The 20,188-nt window shown below is 43.5% G+C and overlaps 2 protein-coding genes across 5 annotated transcripts in view; both read left to right on the top strand.

The window, feature by feature from the left end:
- The window catches only part of RBBP5 (RB binding protein 5, histone lysine methyltransferase complex subunit), a 28,525-nt gene extending 12,750 nt beyond the window's left edge, over nt 1-15,775 (top strand). Inside the window, exons 6-14 of one of the 4 annotated variants that reach the window (XM_084794804.1) lie at nt 821-930; nt 3,261-3,380; nt 3,467-3,620; nt 3,720-3,791; nt 4,301-4,418; nt 5,760-5,829; nt 6,346-6,575; nt 7,518-7,709; nt 13,883-15,775. In XM_084794804.1, coding sequence (XP_084650930.1) covers nt 821-930; nt 3,261-3,380; nt 3,467-3,620; nt 3,720-3,791; nt 4,301-4,418; nt 5,760-5,829; nt 6,346-6,575; nt 7,518-7,709; nt 13,883-13,908 — 1,092 coding nt within the window. In that variant the 3' untranslated portion in view covers nt 13,909-15,775. Of the gene's footprint in view, nt 1-820; nt 931-3,260; nt 3,381-3,466; nt 3,621-3,719; nt 3,792-4,300; nt 4,419-5,759; nt 5,830-6,345; nt 6,576-7,517; nt 7,710-13,879 lie in introns of all 4 variants that reach the window. The other 3 variants (XM_084794806.1, XM_084794805.1, XM_084794803.1) reach the window with 3 other exon arrangements.
- Nucleotides 15,776-15,923: 148 nt separating this feature from the next.
- Nucleotides 15,924-18,686, top strand: TMEM81 (transmembrane protein 81). Its single transcript, XM_084794829.1, has 2 exons — nt 15,924-16,589; nt 17,389-18,686. The coding sequence occupies exon 2, from the start codon at nt 17,485-17,487 to the stop codon at nt 18,271-18,273; it is 789 nt and encodes a 262-aa protein (XP_084650955.1). The 5' UTR covers nt 15,924-16,589; nt 17,389-17,484; the 3' UTR covers nt 18,274-18,686.
- Nucleotides 18,687-20,188: the final 1,502 nt, after the last annotated feature.

The raw sequence follows: 20,188 nt of genomic DNA, 5'->3' as shown, positions 1-20,188 counted from the left end.
TGTATATATATATATATATATATATACACACACACACATACACACACACGTATATATACATATACATACATAACACACATATACATACATACATATGCATGTATGTGTGTGTATATACATATATATACACATGTGTGTGTGTGTGTCCACGTGCGCATGTGTATATATATATATATGGCTATAGGTGCTTGCCTCCATGCATGAGGTCTTGGTTTTTAACCTCAGTATTAAATGAATATATAAAGAAGATAAACACAAACCTTTTCCTTGTAAGAATTGTAATGTTAAACTCAGCGGCACTGCAGCGGCCTCTGCAAATTTCTTTCATCTTGGAAGCTTAACTGCTGTCAGAGAGTGTCCTCAGTCCCTGGCAGCTGCCATTCTGTTTCCTGTTGCTGAATTTGAGCACTGTAAGCACTTTATGGAAATGGACTAATACTGCATTTCCCCGTTTGCAACTGGTGTATCCCATACAACATAGTGTCCTCAGGGTAACTGTGGTACTGTGTGCAAGAACTTCCCTCCGCTTCAAAGTTCAATCATATTGCATGCTGATGGCACATTTTCCCTATTTGTCAGTGTTTCCACTTGTTGGCTGTTGTGAATAATGTTAAACATCATTGACATCACTTAAGAGTAGATGGTCATAACTGTGGTTTATTAAAAGAAGTAAAAGGCAGTATCAGCTAACAAGGTTGAATACATGGGAATAGAAATGCCTGAATTTTCACTAGGTCTCTGCGCAATTTAAAAACAAGTCAGGTCTAATTACTATTAGTCATCAGAATATTTACTTTTTATTTTTGTCTGTAAACTTCAGATCTTGGTCCTAAAAACAGACTCTCAGGATCTTGTTGCTTCCTTCAGAGTAACAACGGGAACAAGCAATACTACAGCCATAAAGTCAATTGAGTTTGCCCGGAAGGGCAGGTGAGTGAGGCCATGTCTTCTCTGTGTGTGTGGAGTTTTTGTATTTTGTGTTTTGTAACAGACTCTCACTGCATAGCTCAGGTTGGCCTAGGTCTTGAGGTCCTTCTCCCTCAGCCTCCTGAGTGCAGAGGTTACAGAATGGCACTAACACCTCCTGGGAGGTCTTAGATTTTCTTTAGGGTTTTTTTTTTCATGTGAATGGATTGTAAACAATAGTAATTTAATAATAACAATAACAACAGTGTGTGTAACTTACACATATTATTAAAGTGATTAGAATCGCTCACTTTCTGGTTCTTAAGTTCATAAAATGTCCTTCATTGACTTGTTGTCACATCTTTGTTATTGGAAGGTTACTAGGCAGTTCCTTTATAGAAAAATGTTTAATTATCATTGCTTAGAATCAAAATGCCTGGTTTATAGCACTGAGTAAAGATTTTAAATATTTTACTAGTTTTTAGCAGTTCTAGGGACAAAACCCCAGGGCCTCCCTCATGTTAGACGAGTGCTCTGAAACTGAGCGACACCCCCAGCCCCAAATATGCTTCTAACATGTCCTAGTTAGGATCACTACTGCTGTGGTGAAACACCAGAACCAAAAGCAACTGGAGGAGGCACAGTTCCACATAACAGTTCACGGAGGGCAGGAACTCAGGCAGGGCAGGAGCTGATGCACAGGCCATGGAGGGGGCTGCTTACTGACATGGCTTGCTCAGCCTGCTTTCTTACAGACCTCAGGTCCCCCAGTCCAGGCATGGTACCACCCTCAAAGGGCTGGGCCCTCCCTGTCAATCACTAATTAAGAACGTGCCTCATAGCTGGATCTTTTGGAGATGTTGTCTCAATTGAAGTTCCCTCCTCTCACATAACTCTAGCTTGTGCCAGGTTGACATAAATGTAGCCAGCATATAACATCAACTGACCTTACAGAATTCCACTGCAACTGAGCATGTGCTAACTGGTTTAATTCCACACATTCCCCTAAGATTGTAAGATGTGGATGGATTGACAGAAACAAGAAAAAAAATGGCTTGTCAGTCAGCAGTAAGAGCATTTCCAGTTAGGGTGGACTCCTCTTCAGAGTGCTTGGTGGGTCTGGGAATTGAACTCGGAGTCTCATGCATGCTAGACAGGCTCTCTACTACTGAGCCGCAGGCCGTCCACTCAGATTGCTCTTGAGTTAAGAATCATCAAGTCATGTAAAAACAATTAAACAAAAGAAAAGGAGGCCATGGATTTTGGAGACCAAGGGGAAGGAGGTTTTGTGGAAGGGAGGACAGGGAAGGGGGAATGACGTATTATAACTTCAAAAAGATATAAACTTACTATTAAAAAATAAGTCAACAGACTGTAGGAAAATGATGAGAAACATCTTAAACAGATTTCCATTAGCATTATAATAAAATATTAGCTGTTTAAAGGTGACATACTTAAGGCCAGAGAACTAGCTTAGCAGCTAGAGAAGCCGGCTACCAACCCTGATGATTTGAGTTGGATCCTCAGGACCTACATGGTGGAGGGAGAAAACTGACTCTACCCAGTTGTCTTCTGCCCACTGTAAGTGTGCTATGGCATGTGCATCCCTCCCCAAATGAAGAAACATAATTTTAAAATACATATTTAGCTCAATGACTCAATAGTTATACTGTGTTTGAAACAGGCCAGATAAATGAAGGGGGTTTTTTGGTTGTTGTTGTTGTTTTGTTTCACAACTTTAATAGAATATTCTATTCTGTACAAATTGAAAACACCATATTTAGTTACAAATTTGTTATCTGTAAGGCTGAGCATACTCTACATGGCTGTTGTTTTTTTGTTTGTTTTGATTTGTTTTTTGTTTTTAAGATTTATTTATTACATATACAATGTTCTGCCTGCATCTATGCCTGCACACCAGAAGAGAGCACCAGATCTCAATATAGATGGTTGTGAGCCACCATGTGGTTGCTGGGAATTGAACTCAGGACCTCTGGAAGAGCAGATAGTGCTCTTAACCACTGAGCCATATCGCCAGCCCCGATAAATGAAGTATTTAACTATTGATTATTACACAGTATGTGGCTTAAGCAGGCTGATTTTGCTTCAGAGGCCTTGGATCTCAGGTAAATCCAGACAATGTTAACTTGAGTTTTAAGGAGTTCAGGATAAAGCACAGGTGTTTTCACTTTATTGTTCTGGAGTGACAAAAAGTTGCCCAGGCACTGAATCTTGAACGTTCTTACTTTCTCTCCAGTTAACCAGTTGACTATGGTCCTCGTCTAAGGAGCAGTAATAGAAAATGCTGGCAGGGACAGGCTTCTGACTTGTTTGTAATCCTCTCCTTTCTGTAGTTGCTTTCTGATTAACACAGCAGATCGAATAATCAGAGTTTATGACGGCAGAGAGATTTTAACATGTGGAAGGGATGGAGAGCCTGAGCCTATGCAGAAACTGCAGGACTTGGTGAATAGGTAGGTATCGTTGCCAGGAGAGTATATGGCCGCTCTTCCCTGGGCTCCTCTTTCAGTGTCTCTTGGGGATGTTCTTTGTCTTTTAGGACCCCATGGAAAAAATGTTGCTTCTCTGGGGATGGGGAATACATAGTGGCAGGCTCTGCTCGGCAGCATGCGTTGTATATCTGGGAGAAGAGCATCGGCAACTTGGTGAAGATCTTGCATGGGACCAGAGGGGAACTCCTGCTGGACGTGGCTGTGAGTAGAGCAGGATGTTGCTTTGCTTGCACGCACACTTTAGAATGGCTTGAATCTGTTCTGACAAACAATTCTTCTCTCTCTTAAATTACAATTTAGTGGCATCCAGTTCGACCCATCATAGCTTCTATTTCTAGTGGAGTGGTGTCTATTTGGGCCCAAAATCAAGTAGTAAGTATTTTTCTGGTTGACTTGCTCTGAAACTAGGTATTTCTTTTTATCAAAAAAATCTTTATAGAGAGTAGGCTAAATACCACTTTAATTACTTTGTCATTCACCTGATCCTTGCAGCCTAATTAATTTCATTATATTTAGGTTTAGTTCAAGGGACATTATTAGTCCTTAGCTGGTTTCCAACTTTGTTTCCATGTATGTACACTTTCTGCCACCTTTTAACATTTCTTTTGCTTTCTTATTTCAGCTCAGTTTATTTCATATCTGTGACCACTTTTAAACTACGTTTGTGAAGAGCATTTTAAAAAGGGAAGAAATGCAGTTAATAACTTGAATACTTACATAGAAAAATGCATCAAGATAGCAAACACTTAGCTATCTAAGATTTTATTCTCATATCCTAAATTTAATCTTAAAATGCTTAGTCTGTTTTATGCTGAATATAAGTTGACAGAATTCACATTGCTACTGATTTTTCGTGTAGTGACTCATCTGTTTTGTCATAGGAAAATTGGAGTGCATTTGCACCAGATTTCAAAGAGTTGGATGAAAATGTAGAATATGAGGAAAGGGAATCAGAATTTGATATTGAGGACGAAGATAAGAGTGAACCCGAGCAAACAGGTAATGCCTCTCATTTGCAGATGGTATTTCCAAAAGGAAATGGAATGTTTCACTTACTATCCCTGCTTTGTGTGTAACTGTATGTTAGCACCTCCTCTGCCACCTTTTTCCTAAGCATATGTAGTTTTTACCACGCTAGTTAAGGGCTCACGTAGGCATTACCAAAGCTCCAGCAGCTCTCTTGACATTTCACCTGTGTTTCCTGATGATTCACAGATGATAAAGTGAGGATTTATATACTGCACCCTGCAAAGCACAGAGCTGTGCTCAGGCTCTGCTTGTGTGGTGCCTTCTGTTCCGTCTTTGTCGGTGGTAGAAAGATCAAGAGCGTGGCCTCTATTACCGGTCAGCTTTTGGCAAAATACCAGAGAATCTGTCATTTCTAAGGTGGGGTAATGGTAACACCCATACTGTAGAGGGTGAGTGGAGTAACCCATGTAAAGCGGTTGGTTAGTGGATGCTCAGCCTGCAAAAAGAGCACCAGAGTCTTATTATTATGACCATAATCATTGTTATTTTTAATCTCATCTTCTAAATTTCTGAATAGGAACTCCTTGAAAATAAAGATCTGACTTTTTTGTTGCTGTTTGGAGACAAGAGTCTCCTTATGTAGCACAGCCTGACCTCAAACTCGCAACCGTTCTGCACCAATCTCCCCAGTGCTGAGATTGCATATGTGCATCACCGCTGCCTTGAGATTTGGCATATCTTCCTAGTTTTTGTCACAGAACTTTGCATACAGTAGGTGTCTATATGTGTCTGTGCATGTGTGAGTGTGCGCATGTGTGTGTCAGTGTTTATTATGCCCAGCTGGCACTGTATTTGATGGATAGATCTTTGACAGCTAGGCCACTTCATGGTGCTGGGAATTAGAGAATCAGAACTGAAGAAGAGAAATAGATCTCTCTAGCTTGAAAATTGCCCTTCGCTTTAGGGCTTTAGGTAATTTACATATCTCCTGGGATCTAGGGATGCTTCCAAGGATGCAGAGTGTTGTAGATAGCATTGGCAGTCTTAGACTATTTTTGTGAACCTTCTTAGATGTCCACGTAAGTCAGTCCCTCTCCTAGTCTCCCCACCAAGGACACTGTGTATTGTTTTTCTGTGGCATTTATTGTATTATGTTGAAATGATTGCTGTCTGTTTCCTGGGTAGACTGTGAGACTTTTACTCAAGAACTGTTCTCAGCTTTCCTGGTTGTCACTATTTCCAGCGTTAGTATCTAGTAGGAATTCAGCCCCTTTGGTTAAGTAATTGAATGAAATTGAACTATTGGGTTATTGTTAGACAAAAAGAAGTTTTTCATTTCTTTTCAACCCTCTCCAATATTCTGTCCTACAGGGGCTGATGCTGCTGAAGACGAGGAAGTGGATGTCACCAGCGTAGACCCCATTGCTGCCTTCTGTAGCAGGTGAGCAGCTTGGAAGGCTGGGTGTCATTCTTGTCTCTTGTTCACTACCCAGTTGTCAGCTGTTCATTTACTCCCAACTGCTTACCAGGAGAATAGAGAATGGTCCTTTGCTGAACAAAATGCATCACAGATTTTAAGAAACTGAGGTAAAGCCAGGCGTTGCGGCACACTCCTTTAATCCAGCACTTGGAAGGCAGAGGCAGGTGGATCTCTTGAGTTTGAGGCCAGAGTACCCTACAGAGCGAGTTCAGGACAGCCAAGGCTATAGAGAGAAACCTGTCTCAGGGTCAAAACCAAAACAAAAACTAAACTGCAGTAATGAGCTTAGTGCTTTTACGGTTATCAATTCACTATCCTGTTACCTGGTTTCTTTCCTTCATCTGAACTTTCTTAAAGTCTAGGTCTGTAACTGCTGTGTGTACTAAATATAGACACTAGAGAAAGGCTGAAGGGCGTGTGGTTTAAGCAACTATCTCCTCTTTTTTCCAATCCCTTGTCTGATCCTGTTCCAAATAGTGATGAAGAGCTGGAAGATTCAAAGGCTCTGTTGTATTTACCCATTGCCCCTGAGGTAGAAGACCCTGAAGAAAATCCGTATGGCCCCCCACCGGATGCAGTCCCAACCTCCTTGATGGATGAAGGGGCTAGTTCAGAGAAGAAGAGGCAGTCTTCTGCAGATGGATCCCAGCCACCAAAGAAGAAACCTAAAACAACCAATATAGAACTCCAAGGAGTGCCGAACGATGGTAAGAGCTGCTCCTTTTTATTCCCCGTGCCTGTAGATACGTTGTTCATTTACACTCTTGGCCGCAAATAAATAATTTCCTACTTGAGCCATTTTTACTCTAAAGAGGTTTTCCCATGAGTCTTTTTCTATATTGCTTTACAGTTCTGTGATGATGGCATTTGTGTTCACTTCTTTTAAAATGGGGACATTCTACCTTCCAGTATCTTGCGAGGATGACACACTTTGTCTTCTGACACATGGGCTTTTTTCCCCCCATAGAGTGACTTTACTGCCTGTTAAAGTGTCAGTCAGATCTCGTTTTTTCCTTCCTGCTTTTACAGTGGGATTGGGAGCTCTTACTACCATGTGTGGCAGTGATCTGATAGGGTATTACGATTAGGCACCTGCATTCTTTTTTCTTACAGCTAACAGTGGGTCAGTCAGTTATGCAGCTGCACAGTCTCTGAAGTGTACTCCAATCCAGGCAGCAGGGTATGGCTTCTATACCACTGCTCATCTTTTCATTAGCCCTGAAATTAGTCTGTCTGTGCTTTACAAAGGAGAAAAGTTAGGCTGAAGCATAACTTGTCCAAGGTCTTACAGAAAATGGTCCAGTCAGGACTCTTGCCCTGGTCTGTCCATTTGTTTTCTGATCCCTTATGCCTGTGCTGAGTGTTCGTGTCCCATACACACTTGGATCCACTTAGTATGAGTGGATGTTTTAACTGGTTTTGAATTTAAAGTTGCTATGGTTTGGAATAAACTATATAGACTCTGTATGCCTTTTAGCCTAGCAAGTATTTGTCAGTTTTGTAGCCATTCTTTTGTAGTTTTAAAAATAATAATGCATTTTTTTTCTTAAAGTAGTGATGTGGGGCACAAGAGCAGATGCAGTCAGAGGTCTGGCTGGGATGTGGGACCAGTGTAGTATGCACTCTTTCATGGCTGTCTCCTTCTGTAGAAGTCCATCCACTACTGGGTGTGAAGGGGGATGGCAAATCCAAGAAGAAGCAAGCAGGCCGGCCTAAAGGATCAAAAGGTAAAGAGAAAGATTCTCCATTTAAACCGAAACTCTACAAAGGGGACAGAGGTTTACCTCTGGAAGGATCAGCGAAGGGTAAAGTGCAGGCGGAACTCAGCCAGCCCTTGACAGGTAAGGACACATTGGGAGCACCGTCTGGCTTGCTTTGTGGCCTTGCTTTGTACAGCTCCTGACTTCCTTTAACTGCAATGGGATTTTTCCCTCCCTATATTCCTTCCTTCTCCCCAGCATCAAGTAATCTCTGGATTTTAAGCTGCTTAGGGCGAGTTAAACCAAAACTGGCTTAATTTGTAGATTTCAAGGGTCCTACATTCTCCAGGTACATATAAAGTATTCCGTGAGTGGTTTTTTCCTGGGTAAGAACTCCTACTTTTCACTAGACTCCTATAGGAAAATCTTTGACCCAAAAAGATATAAACCTCCAACTAATACATTTCTTAGTCTGTATCTGCCCTAGGTGTTTTGTTTTTAAATTTTTATTTGTGAGTTTTTCTTTTGTTTGTTTATTTTTGCCTAAGTAGCTAGAAATAAAGACTGTTTTAAACTTCAGCAACTTCCTGCTGTTCAGATTCTCCAGTGGCACTGTTCTTTTTCTGCAGTCTACAGAAAGGAGCGAGTTTGTTGTCAGTAGCATAATGTTAAAGAAGAAAACAAGGTGTGGGAGTTTCCCCCAATATTAGGAAATAGCCAAAAAGACACAGTGCAGCTTCTTAACATCTACCTGTCCTTAGTTGTGAGCCTTTGCCTTCAACTTCTGAGCCGTTTCCAGCCCCTAAAGTGATAATATGATCAAGGGAGTTTTATCAAGGAGTGAAAAATCCTAGAAAACACCTGTGAGCCAGTTACGTGGTGTTTGTTTGAAAAGTAATGATCAAGTTAGAGCTTATCTCACTCAAATGTCCTTGGGATTTGAAAGTCTGTATCTATCCATTAGATAGATGCAGAGAAAGACAGACAGACAGACAGACACACACACACAGAGCAGTGTTTTGTTACTATAATACGCTGTTTTGTGGCTAATTGACAAAGGATAGATAAAATGTCAGTGGTTATATTTAATTTTTTTTCTCTCCAATTTAAATTTTAATTTAAATGTATTAATCTGCATAGGCTAAATACTAAAATGCAAAGCAGAATTCCTTGCCCAGTTTGTACCTTTGCTAGTTACTTGTTACCTGTAAATAGGAATTATTGTTTACAGAGAAACTGAAAAAGAGACTCTGTCGTTAGTGACCTAAGTTTGCTAGATCTAGACTTGAGTTTTTCATACTAGGACACTGACTGCTGAGTGGGATGGTCCCCCTGCTCCGCTGATAATGGCAGCTTTCACCTCCATACTGAGTACTGGGGCTATGTGTGTGGACTATAAAGGGGCCAGGAGCAGCCACTGCCTACAAATACAGATGGTCTTTCTGTAGCCCGTGTGCATGAGCTGATATCAGTTCAGAAAAATACCCACTTTGAAGTTTGAGGCAATTTTCCTGCCACAAAAAGCCCAGTTGCTTTTACCATGATTTAAAGTGTGGCCAGATGTATAAAATTAATTAAAATATTTCAGGACATAATCTTGATGCTTCCGCTGCTGCTGCTGCTGCTGCTGCTGCTGCTGCTGCTACTGCTGCTGCTGCTGCTGCTGCTGCTGCTGCTGCTGCTGCTGCTACTGCTGCTGCTGTTGCTTCTGCTGTTTCTCCTCCTCCTCCTCCTCTTCCTCTTCTTCCACTTTCACCTTTTTTTAAGGAAAGGGACTTACTGTGTCACAGACCAGGTTGGCTTCAAATTCAGAGAGATCTTCCTGCCTCTGTCTCCAGAGTGCTGGGAATAAAAGTATGTGCAAGCAGGCCTGCCTTTTTTCTCTCTAATTCTTCAGGATCATTCTGTAAGGACTCAGAACTCTGTGGGGTGGCTCAGTGGAGTAGCATTTGCCTAACTCGTGTAAGGCCCTGGGTTTGAACTGCATCACCAGAAAAAAAAATTATTAGTTAAAATTAATCCTGTGCTTTGCAATAGAAAGTATATATAATAAATGATAAGTAAGCCAGTGCAAACCTTTTTAAAAATTATCTTTCTCAATGATAGAATGACTTAAAATTGAGATTTTAGTTGATATGTTCACTAGTAGCCATAGGCACTAAATGTTTAAATGAGAACCAAGCTCAAAATGTTGGAAAGTTTACTCAGTCCTAGAGAATGAGCTTTTTATTACTCAAATTCCACAAACACTGAATTTGTATATGAGTAGTATTTTCTTTTTGGCAAAAGAATTTGCAGTAAGATTTTGAACTGTGTGTGAGATGCACTTACTGGGTATCTCTGCAGGCTAGACTCTAGTAAGAGTAGGAACCTCTGTCTAGGGTCTTTCTGAAGACGACCCATTGTCACTTGTTTGACCTGAGGCATCAAAGGTAGAACCATGTCTTTAGTAGCAGGGTATTCATGCTGCCCTTTTCTGAGTACCTTTGTTAAGCACTGAAGGGAGTCAGCTTTAAAGGGCGGCAACTGTCTTAAAAGCCTCATCACTAAGGAGGACTAGAGACCTTGCCCCTGGTGGGGGAGGGGAAGGCAGAGCAGTCCTGCTGCCCCTTCTGACTGCTGCACATGCTTCTCCATGCAGCTCTGCGTCCTTCCCTGGTCTCCTTTCTTCCCCGGCCTTGGTTTATTGAGCTTTTCCTGAATGGAAATCTCCAGGACAGATTAACTATCTCAATGGGAAGGAGCAGAAGCCCTAGCAGTGCCTCAGCAGGGAGCTTAAGGCTTGCCCCCCACACCTTCAGGGGGTTGCCACACTTTACTGGAAGGCAGTTCAGTGCAGTTTGGAAATTTGTGAGGCTACCAGTTTGTTTATGAGTACTGATAGCAGATGTCCCACATAACTCTAGAAATACCGCTTTCAGGGTGAGCTACTCTATCTTCTGTGTGAGGTTCCTTGGTTGGGATGATGGCTTCTTCATTCAATAACGTGGTGGTTTGGGAGGCTCTTGAGCAAGCAAAAGCTGGACCCGCTGTTTGTGGTCCAGGGGCCCCGGAGGAAAACTGGTATTTTCGCAAATAACTCATGTTATTTGATGCTTCAGAGATTTTCAATAAAAGATAATATATAAGCATTGTTTCTCACCAAATATTAATAAATAAATAAAACTCTGGGGAAATAGAAGAATCCAGAGGGTCCTAGAAACCTACAAGAAGAACATTATGATGGGCAGATATGGGCCCAGGGGTCCTACTCAAACTATGGCACCAGCCAAGGACAATACATGCAGTAAACTTCGAACCCCTACCCAGATCTAGCCAATGGACAGGACATTCTCCACAGTTGAGTGGAGAGTGGGGTCTGACTCTCACATGAACTCTGGTGCCCCATTTTTTGACCACGTCCCCTGAATGGGGAGACCTGGTGGCACTCAGAGGAAGGATAGCAGGTTACCAAGAAGAGACTTGATACCCTATGAGCATATACAGGGGGAGGTAATCCCCCTCAGCCACAGTCATAGGGGAGGGGAGTAAGGGGAAAATGGGAGGGAGGGAGGAATGGGAGGATACAAGGGATGGGATAACAATTGAGATGTAATATGAATAAATTAATAAAATATATTTAAAAATAAAGAAAACTCATTTAGAATGCCTGTAATAGAGAGCTCTTTGAAAATTATCCCACAGTTTGAAGCATAGGTCAGTGTTAGAACTTGCCTAGCATGTGCAAGGCTCCCCTCTCAGTCCTGCAGAAGTACAGCAGTCTACTCTGAGGGCTGTGTTCAAGGGTCACTTTTTGGACTCCCTTTAACTGGATAAGTTTTGCATTAGTGTCACAACTTTGAAGGTAGAGTTGTAGGGGTAAACTATGCTATGCTCAAGCTGGATAGATAATAACTGCTTATTAATATGTGCAGCTGGCCAATTACTGCAGAATCCATTTTGTGAGCCTTAATTACTCTAACAAAAAACTGCCGCTATCTGTTGTATGTTAGAACAGGAGATTAAGGATTCAGGGAGAATTTGGAGGCAAATAGGGCACTGTTAATCTGGAATGTGGGGCCACGGAAGGTCTTCCATGTCACACAGCTCCTTAGTGTTGGCTAGCATAGGAGGGCCAGCACCATGAGGAGCTTGGTGTGGAGGAGGGAAGCCTGACAAGGGGAACCATGTGCTGGGCACTCTCCAGGGACAGGCCTGGTGGGACCGTCTGTCTAATACCTCTGTTCTGTCACCTTAATTCCTTCTCTGAGCTTGAGAGCACAAGCTCCGGTTTCCTTATTACCCAAGACCCAAGGTTCCTCAGCAGCAAACCTCATCAACAAAATGCTACAGAGGACTGGTTGTCACATACGTAATCTCACTCTCCCCTTATGTAATAGACACTAATGGCCTGATGTACACCTGGATCTGTTGAAGGTGGACAAGAACAAGTGAACAGAAAAGCTGTTGCCTAGAGAAATGGGTACCAGGCAGTTTGTTCCACCTTGGGGCAACTACTCACTGCCTTCTGGAGCTAGGCCCACCTAACCACTAAATGCCTGCTAGTGAGTCAAGTGTTCATTTGTCCTCCTCCTCCACTTCCTCCTCTCTTTTTTAGAAATAATTAGTCACTCAAAAACTAGTTTGTGGATTCTACTAAGACTTGATGCCTAGTTGGATATTCTGTCTCATTCTCTGTGGTTCCTCTAGCTAACCAATGAAGGATTGGAAACCATGTCCTAGCGTTCTCTTTGGCCATCCTGAATTAGGCTCCTACTGGGAGAGACCAAAAAGCTGTCAATCTAAGCTCAGTTTTTCTTGATGTTATACTGCTAGAGATGTCCTGTGTGATGCACCTAAACTATTTCCATGAGCCAGATGCTGCAGGCCTTTGTAGAGCTGTTCTTGAGTATATGACCTCGCTGATAGTAGTGTTTGCTTTGATTTTAGTTTGCTGCCTAATGCCTCAGTAACCTTTGTGTGTAAACATGCATGCACGTCTCTCATAAGAATGAGAATGCTCTAGAAATGTGAATTATTTTGCACGATAGAAGGTGCTCATTAATTGTCTTGAGTGCCTATTATTAAGAGTGTCAACCTGGAATCAAACCACTTTTTTCATCATGATTCATGGCTAACATGGTAGTGCTATGTTAATTTGCAAGCTGAAAACTCAGTTGGTCAGGGGACCTATGGGAGCAGTCAGTGCGACAGCATCAAAGAAGTCAATGAACTGAGTCTAGTAGAATGTGTTCTGTTATTTTAAATTTTAAATCAGCTTAAGAAATTTTTTGTGGGCTGGAGAGATGGCTCAGTGGTTAAGAGCACTGCCTGCTCTTCCAAAGGACCCGGGTTCAATTCCCAGCGCCCACATGGCAGCTCACAACTGTTTGTAACACCAAGATCTGACACCCTCACACCAATGCACATAAGTTAAAATTAAATAAAATATTTTTAAAAAAAAAAAAAAGAATTTTTTTGTATTTTATATTGAAGGAGATTTGAAAAATAAGTGCCAAATACAAAATCTCATAAAGTTTGACTTTTTAAAATGTGGCATTTATAGAGAGCTTATATCTTGTCCTAACTTCAGTATGTTCTCAGCAAATATGAGTATGTTTTATTGTCAGTTTTCATTTGCATTAGAACTTCATTTTAAAAAATAACATTCACAGCCACTTTGTAAATGTATACTTTCATTACTTATGCAATTAATTTTCACCATTTTACAATTCCAAGCATCATGTAATCCCTCAGTTAGTTACATCCAGGAGGCTTTCTTCACCTTGTTCTCTTTTATACTTCCTAGTTACTATTTCACAGCAGCCCAGTTAAGATGTCTGTCCGCCAGGAGCTGAGCCGCTTCTATGGAGTCTCCAGGGAGGTGGCTAATTGTTCTTACCTTTTAGGATTCTGTTCACTTACCAGCTGCTGGTGCACAGAAACATCACACCTTATCTGGGGTCCTTCCAAGCTGATAAGAATGTCACTTAAGGAATGGCAGGGCTTGGACAGGGGGTGTCTTGTTCACTGTGAATCTTTAGCGAACGATTGGTCTAACATATGGAAGGTTGAAAGGGTCGGTTCCCCGGAGTTTATTTTGTCTGTTGTGATTGCACGAGGGCCTGGTTATGTAGAAGCCCACCCGTTTGCACACGTTGGGACAATCCTGAAGCAGTCTTTATTGTGTGGGGATTTGGAGTTTAGCCGGGCGGTTACTTTGGTGATGTGTGATTGGGATCTGGGTTGTGCATTTTTCCTCAGAGGGGACGCTCTTGGTCCATCTGTTCCTACAATACTCAAGAAGACCTTTTGGTGTCTAATGTCTTTAGCAGGAGGAGCAATCTCAGAACTGCTATGAAGATGGTGAGACCCTTCGTTCTTCTCCCGTTGTCGTCAGGTAGCCTTTGGACAGTGTGGCCAGTCATCCGAGATTGGCAGTAACTGAAAACAAAGGCCTCGACCTCCCACCCTGGGGGTGAAGGAGTGGATTTTATGTCAATGAAGAAGTGAATTATGGAGGAAGAGCACATGTCCCTGTCTTCCCTCAAGCATCAGTCCAGATAGGCTCTCAGGAGTGAGGATTCGTGACGATGGCAGATCTGACTCACTTCAACCCCACACTTGGCTGTGTTGCTGGTGAAAAATACCATGTTTTGTTCACCTCACTGTTGAAGTCACATCCTTTGACATGTCCTTTCCATCTCCTGTTAGCCTTCCATCTTCACGCATGTCCTTCAGTGACTTGTTCTTTTCTGAAAATTTGCTACCAGTATCCTAGGAGAACCAGTGCATTTTCTGTTTCTTTCATTCATAACTTCCCTCTCCCAGTTGCTTCCTGTATTTCTATATTGTGTGTAAAGGTTGGGCAGAGAAGCAAGTGCTTGAAAGATTTCAAACTGGCAGAAAAGGAAGATAGAAGGCCCTGTCATTCCGTCGTACTGGAGCCTTTTGCTCAGGAGGCTGGGCTGCTGGGAAGCGGGTTTCCCTTGCATCGCGTGTTTCCCAGTGTTGGGCCTGTTTAAATAATCATGGTGTCTGGATTTGGTTAGTTTTACCATCTCCAGCTAAGAATCAGCAGTAGTTTGTGTGTTAATTTACCTGGGTTGACTTCCAGACTTAGAAACAAAGCAAGGTATGTTTCCCCACAAGCTTCTTTTTTATGGGGGTGAGTGAAACCCCTCATGTGGAACCCCCACAATCAAAGCAACAGCAGTTCACTTTAAATCAAAGATCAGGTTCATTCGTTAATCATTGCCTGTGGAGAACCTGTCCCCACCAGCCACACTGTGTCCCTTCCTGGAGCCAGGCCCCTTTTCCTGTGTTTTCACTCACTTCCTTTCTGTGAAAGGTTGCTTAGCTTTTTTCCTTTTACCCTTCTCTTTCTCACTCTGGCTCTCTCTGCATTTGCTGTTCTTTTAATAAAAATAGCAAATTGGATGGATGTGTACAATAAATGTTTGAAATTTTCTGAAATCCAAAGTCAGGAAGCCAGGTGTGGAAAGGGTTGGTAATGTCTCTGGCAATAGCTTTGGCTTGCCCTGGGCCACACTTTCTCAGCATCGAGAGGAGGTTAAATACTATGCCAATTGTGAAATCTCTATCAGTCGGTGACGGCTCCTTCAGATAGGCAAACACATTGATTACATTATATTGTGGGGTAGAAGTGACAAGGGGACACTTTGGCAAGTCTCCAGTGTCATTGCCAGTGCTGCTTCCTCAAGTGTGAGTGAGACCAATGGTTGTTATTGGTAAACGGCTCACAGGACATGGTTTTGTTTTTGTTTTTTGTAGACATTATATCCATGTCATGTCTCTGTACAGCACCGCAGTGGTGTGCAAGCTGATACAGGGGTTTCTGCCTTCCCTGTGTGAAGTGGCTTGATTTTCTCCATCTGGATACTAGCGCTGTGTCCGTTTCCATTAACTGGCTACTGAGTAAATCAGCTCAAACCCTGCCAGGTTGTCTCTGGCAGCAGCTCCTAGTAATTATTTATGCTTTTGGAATCTTTGTCAGCTTCTAAAACCTTCCGTCCACTTTCAGCTAGGATTTTTTGACTTGTGTAATATATGTATATTCTCTTCTTCCTTCTTATCATCTCCCCTGCCTCGCCATTTTATTTCCTAAAATGTTCTGTAGTTTTGTACAAGATGAGACTTAGCCTTGGGTACTTCTTGCTAAAGCTTTAATGCTTTGTAAATAAAATTGGATGTTTATTAAACCACAAGTATAGCTGTTTGTTTGTAAACACTGCCTGCTTTTGGAACTCAGCAGCCACCTTTGGTTTTGTACAATAGAAAATACGTGTGCACTGTAGATCTTTCTCTGTTGTCATTTGGATCTGGAACGATCAGACAGTTTGGATGTCTTCCCTTGTACAAACTAGAAACAAATTATTTGATCCAAAAGCTGATGTTAATGAAAAAGTTCATCTAGAGATTTCTCTTTCCATATTCTTTAACTCAATATAAGCTTTGAAGAGACCACAGTGCTAGGCATTCTGGGAGGTTACAGCAGTGCACCCTCGAGATTTTAGCCTTCCAAGGATCTTTGTTAGTCTAAACATAAGTTAAATTCTTCCTTGTTAGTCATTTTCTCTGATTAAATAACACTAAAGTCCATACTGAACATTTATTATCTCAAGATTAAGATGTCCCACACAATCTAGTGTATGGTTTTAATGACTTCCAAATCTGTCTACTTACAGACTTTCTTGTCACAAAGAACTCATCTTTAGCATCACAGCTGTTTCCTAGCAACCGCCATTGATGTAAACAATGAGCTCCTTTGTTGTGCAGGGTAACTAAAGCAGACTAGAGTCAAACAGCATCTTTCATCCTCACACCTAGCAACGTCCTGGTTCATTTAGAAAAGAGAGTACCTGGAACAAGGCAGGAGCTGCCTCTGCCGTAGCCTCACTTGCTCCTCTGGAAGAGTGTGTTGGACTGAATTTGAACACACACACACCCTTTAATATCTCTAGCCCAGGCTGGTCTCAAACTCGTATGTAGACTGAAGATGACCTGGAACTTCTGATCCCCGTGAGTGCTGGGATAAGGGGTGCGCTGCCACGCCCAGGATGTGTGGTGCTGGGGACCAGCCCCAGAACATCACACACGCCAGGCAAGCACTCTGCCACACTCCACTCAAACTTCCGGGTTTCCATTTCAGGCAGGTTTCAGAGTTAGCCCATGTAGCCCAGGCTAGCCTTGAATGTGTTAGTAGTCCTGCTTCTGCCTCCAGGTGCTGTCACCACACCTTGCCTTCTGTTCCTTTAAATGAAGGTAGTTAACACTGGAAAAGTGTTTTCAGGTGCATTGTTTAAAGTGACCTTCCTGAAACAGATAGGAGATCTTGGCTTACAAAGGGGGCAGGGGGGGTTAGGGGAGTAGAGTGACTCCAGTCCAGAGTTATCTTTTTAATAGATGTAGCTTAGGAACATTTATAGTAAATAACTCAAGGTATTCAAATTAACATCCCAACCCAACCTGTTCTCACCCCTTTCATAAAGCTGGTGCTTGTATTTGGTCAGATTTCGCATGGGGCTTTGAAACTCTTCCACGGTCTGCAAGGGAGGGGAAGTTAGCTCATGCATTTGGGGCAATGTGGAAATTCACTTCCGCTTCTGAGGCCTTTTCCTTTTTTCCTTCTCAAGTCTATGGATTTAAGTCCATTAGGAGAAAATGACAAGAATGACACCTGGGAAGATGCCCCTAGCAAGCTTAGATAGTCAAAACAATATTTTAAGTCCTTTTTTTTCTTTTCCCTGCCTGTGGCCTCGCCTGAACCTATGGACTGCCCTCCCATGCACATCTGTGCATGTGTCTGTTCTGCTGACAGCTTTACACTACAATCTGTTGGTGCTAAGGGCTGTTCCAAGCTGGAGGATCTGTGCTCTAGTGCAATAAAGCGCTCAGCTGGAATGCCTACTGAGTCATGAAGACTGGGGCCACCGTTCTTATCCTTGGGAGTCTGGTATTGATAGCCCACCTGCCTTTGGTGTTGATGTCACCTAAAACCCTGGCCATCCCTGAGAAGCTACAACAAGCCGTGGGGAGAGTCGTCGTCAATGCCACAGCCTGTACTGTTACGTGTGGCCTTGGCTACAAGGAGGAGACCGTCTGTGAGGTGGGTCCCGACGGAGTGAGGAGGAAGTGCAAGTCCCAGCGCTTGGAGTGTCTGACCAACTGGATCTGCGGAATGCTCCATTTCACCGTTGCCCATGGGGAGGAGTTGGAACTGAGCTGTCTCAGCTCAGACATCCTGGAGGTGGGGCAGGAGGCTTTCCGCTTCACCTGGAAGCTTGCTCGAGGCATCATCTCTACCAACGATGAGGTTTTCAAGCCCTTCCGGGCTAACTCTCACTTCCTGCGCTTTAAGCCTGCCTATGAGCGCGACTCTGGGACTTACCGCTGTGATGTGCAAGTGTTCAAAAGCTTGAGATTTGTCAAGAGGCTCTACTTTGGCCTGAGGGTCCTTCCTCCAACACTGGTAAACCTGAATTTCTATCAGTCCCTTACTGAGGACCAGAAGCTAGCGGACGAGGGCTGGGAAGTTAATCTCGACAACCATTCTAAGCCTCACCTCCCAAAGTGGCAGAAGAAGGTAGCATCGGCCTTAGGCATAGGGATTGCTGCTGGAGTGGTCGGCGGTGTTGTGGTAAGCCTCGCTATCCGCAGTGTGCTGAGGGAGGTTGATGGCAACGGCAGCCTCAGCAGCGGATAGCATACGCCTCCTTACTCCTGGGAGGCTGGCCGCCCAGGAAGCTGAGCTAGCTTGTACACGAGTGTCAGTCACTCTGATAGTGAATTGAAGCGGCAAGAGAGGGCCTTCACAGCCGGAGGACACCTAGGGGGCTTGGGGCAGCAGTGTCCATCGGGGTTTGGAACCCACTGCAGGTTCTGCTTCTCTGTTCCTGGGGAGAGTTCTGTCCTCCAAGCTTGCTTTTATTCCACGCCTCCTGGCGTGTGTGCCACTCACCCCCTCTCCACCTCTCTGAACACTGTGTATGGACCAGAATGTCCTACTAGCAGCTTTTTTACTTGGGGAAGCTTTTATTCTTTTTGTTCAATAAAAGTAATTCACAGTAGCTGTATGGCAGCCTAACCCTTTGTCGTTTTACGTAAAATTTCTCACACATTAGAAATTGTCCTGGCTCTCGTTTTCCTTGGGTTTCCTAGAATGTGGCTGGGACAGATTGCTTTGTGTGGCCTCTGTGTTGGAAGGGCTGTTGGCAGTGAATCGTCCTTAAACCCACTGGGCTCCTGGTTGCTGTGGACAGTTTCCTGCCCCGCCCCTCCTGTTTGCGGTGTCTGTTCCTGGGTTTGTGTTCCTGGAAAGGTCGAGTGTACTGGTTTCTCACAGCCTCTCAGATCCCCAAGGGAGGACTGCTACCTTTGTTTCTGCTTAGGAAATCCAGACTTAAGCCCCTCAGGGGTCCTTCAGAGGGAATCTTGAGGTAATTGGCTTATGGAACCTTTGGGGGAAAGGCTCTTGGGCGCCAGCTTACAGCAGGAGAGCATTTCTCCTCTTTCTGTAGCTACAGGAGTGGCAGAATCCCAAACCCCACGATCCTCTTCCTTAGCTGTGCCAGAATAATCTGGATGCTTTAGAAACTAAACATTCCTGAGCCTCAACCCAGAGATGCTAAATCAGTCCAAAATTTGACCAAAGGATGACTACTGTTTTGTTTACTCTTAACCTTAATGACCACCTACATAGTGCCATTTCTATTGCTGCGTTAAAACACCATAAAAAAAAAAAAGGCCGCTTATAGAAAAAGTTTATTTGGGGTTTACAGTTCAAAGAGGACAGAGTCCGTGATGGTAGAGGTAGCTGGCAGCAGAGGGCTGAAGCAGCAGCTCGGAGTTCAGCTCTCAAGCTGCAAGCAGGAGGCAAGAGAGAAACCTCAGAGCCCACCCCTAGTGATGTACTTCCTCCAGCAAGGCCACATCTACCCTTCCCAAACAGCTGCCAATAAGAACCAAGTATTCAAACTTATCCGAGACATCTCATTCAAACTACCACAGTAGACTCTGCCCAGACCATCATACACGCCTTTAATCCCAGCACTCGGGAGGCAGAGGCAAGTAGATCTCTGTGAGTTTGAGGCCAGCCTGGTCTACAAAGCGAGTCCAAGACAGTTGGGCAGTCAAGGCTACACAGAGAAACCTCATCTTGGTGGGGGGTGGGTGGGGTGGATAAGAAGAATCCTTCTAAATGTGTAACTATTTCTCCTCCTCTTCCTCCTCTCTCTCTCTCTCTCTCTCTCTCTCTCTCTCTCTCTCTCTCTCTCTCTCTCTCTCTCTCTCTCTCTCTCCTCTCCCCCTCCTCCCCCTCTCAGGGGCGGGGGGTTATATATACATGTATGTGGGTGCATGAGTGTGGAAGCTACGAGCCAGAGGTCAACCTTGCTTGTTCTTCAGGCAGTGTCTGTCCACTGTGGTTTTTGTTTGATTGGTTTTGAGACAGGCTCTTTTGTTGGGACTCACAGAGAAGGTTAGCGTGGCTGGCCAGTGAGCCGTAGAAACCCGCCTGCCTCTGCCTCCCCAGTGCTGAGATTACAAGAGTGCGTCTCCACCCCCAGTTTCCTATGTCCTCAGGGTTATACAGCAATTTCCACCAGCTGAGCTTTTTCCTG

The sequence above is a fragment of the Acomys minous genome (genome assembly GCF_964271855.1).
Source record: "Acomys minous genome assembly, chromosome: 1".
Classification (NCBI taxonomy): Eukaryota; Metazoa; Chordata; class Mammalia; order Rodentia; family Muridae; genus Acomys; species Acomys minous.
Note: the sequence above shows the minus strand (reverse complement) of the source record. Positions and strands in the feature narration are given on the sequence as shown.